Consider the following 11,589-nt stretch of genomic DNA (forward strand, 5'->3'; position numbering starts at 1 on the left):
AACACTAAGCTAAAACTGATCTCAGAGTCAGTAAGGGGGGGGGGGGGTATATCCTGCCAGGAGGGGCCAACTTCTTTTGCATACCTAGTGGCAGCAAGGTATACCCACGGTCTCTGTGTCCCCCCCAATGGAGCCAACCGAGAAACACTGGTTTAGCAGGACTCAAACGCATGGTGTGTTGTGTTTTTGAATCCCAATAAAAAACACACATGGGCAGGAACTGGCCCACATTTAGCCAGACGTAGATAACAATCGGGATATCAAAGTGATTGGACCTGCTGCCACTATGCTACAGTATGTCGGAATACCTTTTGACAGAATGCGGACATATACTTCTGAAGTACTCAGAGTGACCAAAGCCTTACCACACAAGAGTCAGGGGAAATACTCAACAAACATGCTTGTTTAGCTATTTGTACATGTATAACCAGCAGAACAAGCTCATAAATGCTACCTATAAAGTAAATATCAAGCTGCATAAAAAGAATTTGCCTAATATAACATTACAAATGGTTATGCTGCCTGTAGCCATGGGAGTATCCAGCTCCCTGCAGCAGAAAAATGAGACAATAAAATCTGCTGACAAATCACAAAGCATTGGAACCTTACTAAAACAGCCCTACAATTAATAAGTGGCAACTACAGGTCACTATGGACAGTACATCATGGTACAGTGAGTGGCCACAGACATGTTCTACGGGACAGTATACCATGAAATGGGAGTGTGACATGTGAGGGAAGAGAGAAGGGGACACTTATGACCGACACATGAGGGGGGAGATGAGGGGACATTAATGACTGTGAAACAGGGAGCGATCAGGGGACACTAATGACTATGAAAAGAAGAGATGAGGGGACCTTAATGATGTTGACACAGGAGGAGCTGAGGGGGACACAAATAACTTACACAGGAAGAGACAAGGGGACAATAATGGCTGAGACACAGAGAGCTGAGGGGGACACTAATGACAGACACAGGGAGAGGAGGGGACATTAATGGCTGCAACACAGTGAGAGATGTGGGGCCACTAATGGCTGCAACACAGGGAGAGATGTGGGGCCACTAATGGCTGCAACACAGGGAGAGATGTGGGGCCACTAATGTCTGCAACACAGGGAGAGATGTGGGGCCACTAATGTCTGCAACACAGGGAGAGATGTGGGGCCACTAATGGCTGCAACACAGGGAGAGATGTGGGGCCACTAATGGCTGCGACACAGGGAGAGATGTGGGGCCACTAATGGCTGTGACACAGGGAGAGATGAGGGGCCACTAATGGCTGTGACACAGGGAGAGATGTGGGGCCACTAATGGCTGTGACACAGGGAGAGATGTGGGGCCACTAATGGCTGTGACACAGGGAGAGATGAGGGGACACTAATGGCTGTGACACAGGGAGAGATGAAGGGACACTAATGGCTGCGACACAGGCAGAGATGAGGGGACACTAATGGCTGCGACACAGGCAGAGATGAGGGGACACTAATGGCTGCATCACAGGCAGAGATGAGGGGACACTAATGGCTGCGACACAGGCAGAGATGAGGGGACACTAATGGCTGCGACACAGGCAGAGATGAGGGGACACTAATGGCTGCGTCACAGGCAGAGATGAGGGGACACTAATGGCTGCGACACAGGCAGAGATGATGGAAAACTAATGGCTGCGACACAGGCAGAGATGAGGGAAAACTAATGGCAGACAGAGAAATGAGGGGACACTAATGGCTGCAACACAGGGAGATGAGGGGACACTAATGGCTGTAACACAGGGAGAGATGAGGGGACAGTAATGACTGACACAGGAAGATGAGGACACTAATGGCTGTGACACAGGGAGAGATGAGGGGACACTAATGGCTGTGACACAGGGAGAGATGAGGGGACACTAATGGCTGTGACACAGGGAGAGATGAAGGGACGCTAATGGCTGTGACCCAGGGAGAGATGAGGGGACGCTAATGACTGTGACCCAGGGAGAGATGAGGGGACGCTAATGACTGTGACCCAGGGAGAGATGAAGGGACACTAATGGCTGTGACACAGGGAGAGATGAAGGGACACTAATGGCTGTGACACAGGGAGAGATGAGGGGGACACTAATGGCTGTGACACAGGGAGAGATGAAGGGACACTAATGACTGTGACCCAGGGAGAGATGAGGGGGACACTAATGGCTGTGACACAGGGAGAGATGAAGGGACACTAATGACTGTGACCCAGGGAGAGATGAAGGGACACCGATGACATCACATAACATACAGCATCCTGGCTCTCTTTTTTTTTTTTTTTTTTTGCTGCATTCTAGATTCACAACAATTTTGTCAAACCCTGCAGTATTACAAATATAACTTCCTAGCCAGTGATCTCCAACCAGTGGCTCTCCAGCTGTTTTTCAATGGCTGTGCTGGCATGCTGGGAGTTGTGGTGTTTCCTAACTAGTGTGCCTACAGCTGTACCAAAACTATAACTTTCAGCATGCACAGAAAGCCAAATCTCTGGGCATGCTGGGAATTGTAGTTTTACAACTCAGCAATTCTCCCTCCAATAAATATTATAAAGCACAGCAGTTGTATTGCTATGTGCCTCTATGTCTGGCTGTATGTCAGTATCTCCCCTATAGACACTACATCAGTGTTCTCCAACCAGGGTTCCTCCAGCTGTGGCAAAACTACAACTCCCAGCATGCCCACACAGCCTTCGGCTGTGTGGGCATGCTGGGAGCTGTAGTTTTGCCACAGCTGGAGGAACCCTGGTTGGAGAACACTGCAATACATGGTGCACTGCAGCTGTCATGGAAGCCCAGGAGATCACGGGCCCAGACAGGGTTTACTAGGACTATGCCCCCCCCCCCCCCGGCGCCCAGAACCCATCCATATACAGCAGCCACCCCCCCCCCCCCAAATCTCCGTGAACACCACTCGAGGTGTCACCTTAACCTCCCCAAAAAAACAGCACAGATCCGCTCTACACACCCATCTCTCACCAAGCTCCTGCTTCTATAGAGCGGAAGTGACGCAACTGCAGTAAAGCTGCTCCCGGAAACAGTGAGGGAAAACGTAGGCGGAGTTTCTGCCCACTGCGTGACGTCATCTGTCCCGCTTTTCTGTCACACACGCGCACGTTACTAACACCTACCACTAGGAGGTGCTAAGCGGCTTCGGCCTCCGTTGCTGCGTATTGTTTCCTATTATTTTATCTCTCTCTCTCCGCTGTGTAGACAAGTGTCCACGCGGTCTTAACTGGACAGGCGCGTCCATTGGTTAAAGAGCCACGTGACCTTGCCGTTCCACAGGTCAAATTTGGTGGAGTATGAGGCAGCCATTTTTGTGGAGACCAACCCATCCTGAGCTGCGCTATGAGAGGATGAGTAGAGCAGTTGTTCATAGCAACCCATCTAAGCTCTTTCATATGGCTTTTTTTTATTAAATGAAAAAAGCAAGCTGATCTGTTGCTATGGGCAACTGCACCGTTCTTTCTTTATACAAGTTTTGATAACCCCCGTCTTGCCCGGAAAGCTGTAGTGCAGTGTTTTACCAATCAGGGTGCCTCCAGCTGTTGAAAAACAACAATTTCCAGCATGCCTAGACAACTGTGGAGCAGTGTTTCCTAACAAGGGTGCCTTTATCTGTTGCAAAACTACAACTCTCAGCATACCCAGACACCTATAGGGCAGGGTTTCCCAACCAAGGTGCCTCCATCTGTTGCAAAACTACAACTCCCAGCATGACCAGACAGCTATAGAGCAGTGTTTCACAACCAAGGTGCCTCCAGCTGTTGCAAAACTACAACTCCCAGCATGACCAGACAGCTATAGAGCAGTGTTTCCCAACCAGGGTGCCTCCAGCTGTTGCAAAACGACAACTCCCAGCATGCCCATCCGGGCATGCTAGGAGCTGTCGTTTTGCAACAGCTGGAGGCACCCTGGATGGGAAACACTGAATTAGGGTCTTAGTGCTGAGACCCCCACCAATCAGGAGAACGGACCCTTCGTACCCCACTGCTCGCCTTTCCTGATTGGTGGGGGACTTAGCACTGAGACCCTAATCTATGACATTCTATGACAAAAGTATTTTTTAATGATGGAGCTCAGGGAGAGACGAAAGAGAAATCACCTGCCAACAATCCTCTGATGGGGCAGTTCCCTGATGCCAAGCGTTTCCTGCTCTCCTCTCAACACATAGAAAATGCAAGGTCAGCCAATCAGTAGCTGAGGGGGTCTCTGCCACGGCCAGTGGTTGGGCATGAGCATTTTTAATGGAAGGACAGAAAACATACAGAAGCAGGGAACAATGTCAGTTTGAGATGACTACAAAGGTTTATCTTACCCTTAACTCTGTTAAATGTAGGTGTACCCAAGGTTGACTGGGCCAAGGACCAACAAAGGTCCCCCTGATGATCACGCATCAGAGAAAACAGCACATCATATGGTCCAAAAAGACATTAAAAGGGTAGTCCAGTGGTGAAAAACTTATCCCCTATCCTAAGGATAGGGGATAAGTTTGAGATTGCGGGGGGTCCGACTGCTGGGGCCCCCTGCGATCTCTCTGTACGGGGGCCAGGCTCTCCGGCCAGATAGCGGGTGTCGACCTCCGCACGAAGCGGCGGCCGACACGCCCCCTCAATACATCTCAATGGCAGAGCCGGAGATTGCCGAAGGCAGCGCTTCGGCTCTGCCATAGAGTTGTATTGAGGGGGCGTGTCACCACTGGGTCACCACTGGACTACTCCTTTAATGGACTTTGGACACATGGCGCCTCCAATGGGACAAAAATACATCAATGGACCTTGGACACATTGGGGAAGATTTATTAAAACCTGTGCAGAGGAAAAGTTGCCCGTAGCAACCAATCAGATCACTTCTTAGATTTTTAACAAGGCCTCTGCAAAATGAAAGAAGCTATTTCATTAGTTGCTATGGGCAAGAGGTCAATTTTTCCTTTGCACAGGTTTTGATAAATCTCCCCCATAGAGCCTCATATGGGGCAAAAAGAGATAAATGGACCTTGAACACATGGCATCTCACATGGGACAAGAAAACATTAAAGGAAATCTGTCACCAGTGTCACCTGCACTAACCTGTTGGTACTGACAGATGACAACGGTACTCACCTTGTCCCGTTCCGTGGTGGGGATCTTCGGTAATCTCCTCCGTTAGCTCTGCTCCGGGCACCCGGCTTGGGGCATGGGTGGAGCTTACTGACATCACCGCTGCTGTTCTCTCACAGCGGGGCCCAGCAGAGAGCAGCAGTGGTTTGGGGCATGGGCGGAGCTTAGTGATGTCACCGCTGCAGCTCCCTGCTGGGTCCCGCTGTGTCAGTAAGCTCCGACCATGCCCCAAGCTGGGTGCCCGGAGCAGAGCTAACAGAGGACATTACCGAAGATCCCAGCCACCGAACAGGACAAGATGAATACCGTTGTCATCAGTGTCACCTGCACTATCTGTTGGTACCTGACGGTGAAAGGACTGTCCCTGGAACAGAAGATCCTTTTGAGGAGGAAGCCTGGTGGGCTCCTCTATACTAAGAGTTCTCAATAGAGAAAACCAGCTGCTCTTTGGCCAGTACGGAGCTATCAGAATTAGAATGCAATGGCAGGCCATTAACCTTTGAAGGACCTGAGATATCAGAGGCAGGGAAGGAAATGCATAACTTATTCTGAATGTCCTATCCTGAGCCATTGAGGGAATAGAATAGATCCACCTTGTAATTTCACCTGGTTGCAAAAAGGTCCACTTGATGAACTCCCTATCTCTCCGTAATCATTCTGAAAGCCCAAGGAGCTAGAGACCATTCTCCTGGGTCCATTACATGTCTGCTCAGGAGGTCCACTTCCAGGTTCCAGACACCCTTGAGGTGAACTGCTGTGATGGAAAGAACTTTGTTTTCTGCCCAAGAAAATATTTGATATGATATCGACTGGAGGGCAGTGTGTCTTGGGCCACCCTGATGTCTTATAAAGGCCACTGCTGTCGTATTGTCCGAATAAATGAGAATGTGACAATTTTTGCAATTTTTCTCCAGCTCCTGGAGTGTCATCCATGTAGCCAGTAGTTGTCTGAAATTTGAAGATTTCCTTGCTGTCTGGAGATCCAACCTTCCTTGACTCTCTGAGTGAGCTCCCCATCCCCACGTACTGGCATCTGTCGTTATTAGTAACGGGTTTGTCTGAAACCAACTTGCTTCTTTTTCTAGATTTTTTATGGACAACCACCACTTTAGGTGGGTTTTTACTTGAGAGGGAATTATTACTCTTTTGTCTAAAGTCTTTTGAGATTTGTCCCAAATGGATAGAATCCACTTTTGTAGAGGCCTGGAGTGAAACTGGGTGATTGGATGCACAATGTCATATGGCCCAGAGTGGACATTGCTGTCCCCATTGAACAAGAGTGAAGGGCGATTGAATAAGAGCGAAGGGAGATTAGGGCACGAAGCATTACTCTCTTGGAATCTGGAAGATAGAAGGTCTGAATTCTCAAATCCAAGAGGGTACCCAGGAAGATCTTTCTTTGACTGGGGACAAGATCTGACTTCTCCAGATTTAGAATCCAGCCCAACTTCTGGAGAACAAGAATAGTTCTCAATATATGGAGTTCCAATTGAGGAACTGAGTCTGCCACTATCAGAATGTCATCTAGATAAGGGATGATTAGAATAGACTCCTCCCTGAGAAGGTCTACCACCTCTGCCAATACCTTGGTGAAAATTCGAGATGAAGATGACAGGCCGAATGGAAGACAAGCTGAAAGTGGCGAACATTGGACCCTCACAGGATGGCAAACCTCAAATATTTTGGGGAATTTAAATGGTTGGGAATGTGATAATAGGCATCCTGTATATCGACTGTCGCCATCACCGTAAATTCCTGTAAACCACAAATTTGTTCAAGGGTTTCAGATTTATAATTGTACAAAACTTCCCGTTTGGTTTGGAAACTAGAAACAGGCAAGAAAAATGACCAAGGCCTATTTGAAGGAGAGGAACCTCCTGGATAGCCCCCAGGCTGAGAAAGTCCTGAACACTTGAGAACCAATTTGTTTTTTTTTTTAACTCTCCCAAGTTAGAACATATCTTGGAGGGGGAGGTGATGACAATTCGATCCGGAGGCCCATGGATATTATTTCTATTATCCAGGCATTGGGAATCAGGGACTCCCAAACTGGGACAAAATGAGAAAGCCTTGCCCCTACTGGCTTGGCATCACTGTTTAGGGTTGGAAGAGGACTGACCGGAGTTAGTAAGGAGATTTCTTCCCCTACCCCTTTCCTGTTTCCCCTTTTCCTCCTCTGGAAGACTGATCTGGCTAACAAAAAAAGCCAAAAGGGAGATAATTTTATGTAAATTAGCATGAACAGGGAAAGTACAAGACTTCCTGTCTCCTAGCCCTCCAAAGAGCTCATCCTGGATATATCTGGCCTCCTGAACTTCTTCCAGATTTAAGGTAGTATGGATAGACTTAATTAATGATTCAATATCATCAGAATTAGATAGAAACTTTCTAAGAGAAGAATCTTCCTCTTCATGAGGATTTTCTACACATTCCCCTTCTTCCAATTCTGGAGATAAACTTTCTTCAAAGTCTGAGAAAGACACCTAGAAAGACATTAACTGAAGTAGTAGATGCCACAGGGATAGCAGGTGGGGTAAATGAAGCTAAAGCTGAGTGTATCTCTGAATGGATTATGGTTTTAATTTCTTGCATAAAAGGGTGGGGGAATCATCCTTAACCACAGATGCAATACAAGCTTTACACAAAGGCTTTGATGCAGACTCAGGAAACTCTTTGTAGGGCTGGGTTCTCACTACGTTTTCTCCCATACGGGAGCGCATACAGCAAGTATGTAATTGATTTCAATGAGCCGGCCGGAGTGAAACGTTTGGTCCGGTCGGCTCATTTTTGCGCCGTATGCGCTTTTACAACTGCTTTTACCACAGTTTTTAGGTCCGGGGAAAAAGCGCATAGGCCCTCAGTACTCACAGATCCAGGGACTGCTGGAGGATCTGGACTCATTGCTGGTGAGTTCATGATCCAGCCTGGGAAGATCCAATGCTGGAATCAAGCAGAGCAGTTTCCATCTAGGAGAGGGGTTCTTTATAGGAAAAGGCTGGTCTCCGGATTCAAATTTGCCGCCGAGAAGCAGCCGGTAGTGACGTCAGACGGCAGCGTTCCGGCCAGAAGGAGAAATGACTACAGTCTCCTCGCCGGAAGTGACATCTTTTGGGAGCGCTCGCGCGTGGCAGTAAAGCAAGGCCGCACTGGAGGAAGCCGACGAGCACCATGGAGCACCCCGCGCAGTGATCCAGCAACCTCCGTACTCCCAGAGCGGATGCTGCAGAAGCGGACCGGACTGACGGGAGAAAGCTGACAGGAGAAAGCTGCACCTCTCAGTACTCCTTCCCTGACAGGGACAGGAAAAAACACTGGTGTGGACAGGAAGGGGTGGGGAATTTAACCTCTTAGCGTTTTTTCCTGTCCCAATCAGGAGGAGTTAATCTCAGGGGTGCTCTCGTGGAGACGGAAGGGGAAAACTGTTCGTTTTTTTTATGCATGTAGTTCTTGCGGCCGAAACCCTCATCGCCATGCATTGGAAACAGGCCCTTCCCCGTCGGAAGAGGAGCTTACGGCCCGTATTTGTGAGATACGCTCCCTGGAATCTCTTACTGCATCCGTGCAAAACACTGTCCCTATGTTTTTGTCCATATGGGACCCTTGAGAAAGGTTCACTGATAGGGAGCCTCCGTAACCTTGTTCCTTTTCTCCCTTTTTATGTCTGCACCTCTCATTCTCCTCCTTTCTCTTGTTTCTACCACTGATCTTGCTCTCCCTTCTCTGAGTGTTTCCCTTCTTCGTTTTGTCAATTTGTCCTGTTTCCCCCCCCCCCCCTTCCCTCCTTTTGTGAGTTTTCTCCCTGTTATGTGTTTTTATAGAATTTTTCCATATTGCCTTATATTGTTACATTTATTTGGCAGAGACTCACTATTTTGATCTGCAATGGTTTATTTACTATTGGTACCATTTATATTGACTATTGTTCCTGGCTGGCAATTTCTTTGCCTCAATTTCTTTGTCTGCCCCCTAATCACTTAATCATGTACAGTTAAAGTAAAAAAAAAAAAAAATTCAATAAGGGAGACATGCAGGAGTGTTATTCTCCCATTTTTAGACTTTTCTAACAGACATGTAGTACAAATGTGATTCACTGCGCCCCCCTGCATCCTGCTTTTGTATGCAATACACAGTTCTAGAGTAAAGCGTGTTATCTGCCCTCCATGAAGACTCGCCACACTCCGATATCCCATTAACACCCCCCCCCCCTTTTGTTGGTATCTCAGATGCAAAGGAGGAAAGTAGACACAGCCTTTAGCAGTTTGCTGTGAAATCTATGTCAGCCAGCTACCGTGTTTCCCTGAACACCCTACTCCGAAAATAAGCCCTAGCTGGATTATCGGGGTGGCTGCCGTTGAAGCTCGAGACAGAGCGAAACAGTGCTGTCGCTTGTGGTAACCCCCCCGCACCTTGTTATGTCCATCGTCCTGTTTATATATGAGTATAAGAAATAAAAGCAAGTGAATGCCAACTTCTCTTCTTTATCCGTGGATTATTCATTGTACATACTGTAAATAAATAAGCCCTACCCTGAAAATAAGCCCTAGTGTGTTTTTTGTGACTAAAATTAATATAAGACCCAGTATTATTTTCGGAGAAACACGGTATGTAAAGGAGTTACGCAGAGTCTACAACAAGTCGGTAGGAAGTTTTTAATGAAGACTAATTAAAAAGTTGCTTAAAGTCGAATTAACAAAACAAAGCAAATGAACAATAAAACAAATCAGTGCAAATAGCCTTTAAATTGCTTACACAGGAATTTTCCCAAAGAGTAGAGGGGCTAATAAAGTAAGCCCCATAAGCTTTCTGATCTGCCCTTATGAAGGACACTCCTAAAAGTTTGTCAAAGGACTAAGCTTTGTGATCAGTAAGCAACACATTGATATTAAATTAAGCTTTATTCATAAACTAAGGATTCGGAAAGACACTTAACAGTGCAGGCTCATAAAACTAACATAATCACAGTTTAAAGTATGTAGGTACAGTAGTATGAAGTGAGCTATGAAAGGGCACTGAGTAAAGTCAACTATGTATACGAGTAGTCTTCAAATCTGTCGTTTTCCAGCTGTTTTAAAACTACAAACCCCCAGCATGCCCTAAAAGTATGGAACTGAAAATGGCATGTTAAAGGGGTGCTCTGGTGGAATTTTTTTTATTTATTTTTTAAAAACTAGTGCCAAAAAGTTAAACAGATTTATAAATTACGGTACTTCCATAAAAAAAAAATCTTAATCCTTCCAGTACTTATTAGCTGCTGAATACTACATAGGAAATTATTTTCTTTTTGGAATACAGTGCTCTCTGCTGACATCATGACCACAGTGCTCTCTGCTGACACCTCTGTCCATTTTAGGAACTGTCCAGAGCTATGGGGATTTTCTCCTACTCTGGACAGTTCTTAAAATGGATGTCAGCAGAGAGCACTGTGGTCGTTATGTCAGCAGAGAGCTCTGTGTTCCAAAAAGAAAAGAATTTCCACTGTAGTATTCAGCAGCTAATAAGTACTGGAAGTATTACTTTTTTTTAATAGAAGTAATTTACAAATCTGTTTAAATTTCTGGCACCAGTTGATTAAAAAAAAAGTTTTCCACCGAAGTACCCCTTTAAGAGTAGTGGTTTCAGGACAGCTAGAGAGACGCAGGTTTCAGAACTATGATGTACACAATGAACCCCTGTAGTCATAAGTAAACACCACAGTCTTATATATTAAACAAAAAAAACACACCACAGTCTTGTGAGTGCATGTACCGTAAGGAAACAAGGTTGAGGATATTCAAGGACCAATATGTCAGCATGTTCTCTGTGGCTGCTTTGATAATGTAACTTGGCAGTGAAGCAAAGTGTGGACTTGCCTTAGGCTGCATTCACACCACGTTTTTGCAATATAGTTCCAGAATACATTTTCTATGTGAAAACCGTACGGAACTGTAATGAAAACCGTATGCATTGACTCTCCATTGAAAACCGTAAGGCAAAAGATGCATCAGGTTGTGTCCGTTTTGCATCTTGTACGGTTTTGTCAGTTTTTTTTCCTGTACCCAAAACCGTAGCCTACCACAGGGTTCACACTACGTTTTTGCCATACTGTTTTCAATCCGTTTTTCTAAAGAAAACCGTATGGCAAAAAAAAACTGATGGAACAGTATGGAAAAAAGTAAACCGTATGCGTTTTTAAACAGTATACTGTTTTTAAAAGTGCATACAATTCCGTCAATTTTTATTTAAAAAAAACCCATACCTTTTTGAAAATTGTCAATTTTTAATGGGAGGGGTCTTGGGTGGGGACTTTAGGATTCAAATGCGCATGTGCGTATACGTTTTAACTTTGCACATGCGCATTTGAATCCTAAAGTCCCCATCCAAGACCCCTCCCATTAAAAATGGACAACATTTTCAAAAACGTATGTTTTTTTTTTTTTAATAAAAACTGACTGAACTGTATGCACTTTTAAAAACAGTATACTGTTTAAAAACGCATAAGG

At 46.0% G+C, this 11,589-nt stretch overlaps 1 protein-coding gene across 4 annotated transcripts in view; it reads right to left on the minus strand.

Annotated features, from left to right (window-relative positions):
• CLASRP (CLK4 associating serine/arginine rich protein) overlaps nt 1-3,254 on the minus strand; it is a 58,154-nt gene extending 54,900 nt beyond the window's left edge. For 2 of the 4 annotated variants that reach the window (XR_008847987.1, XM_056540611.1), the window contains exon 1: nt 2,977-3,038. Coding sequence is in view for 1 of the 4 variants with exons in the window: in XM_056540611.1 (XP_056396586.1) it covers nt 2,977-2,980 (4 nt within the window). In the remaining 3 variants the exon portion in view is untranslated. Of the gene's footprint in view, nt 1-2,976; nt 3,077-3,139 lie in introns of those variants that run through there. The other 2 variants (XM_056540612.1, XM_056540613.1) reach the window with 2 other exon arrangements.
• Between the last annotated feature and the right edge of the window lie 8,335 nt (nt 3,255-11,589).

Source organism: Hyla sarda, chromosome 9 (genome assembly GCF_029499605.1).
Source record: "Hyla sarda isolate aHylSar1 chromosome 9, aHylSar1.hap1, whole genome shotgun sequence".
In the NCBI taxonomy this organism is placed as follows: Eukaryota; Metazoa; Chordata; class Amphibia; order Anura; family Hylidae; genus Hyla; species Hyla sarda.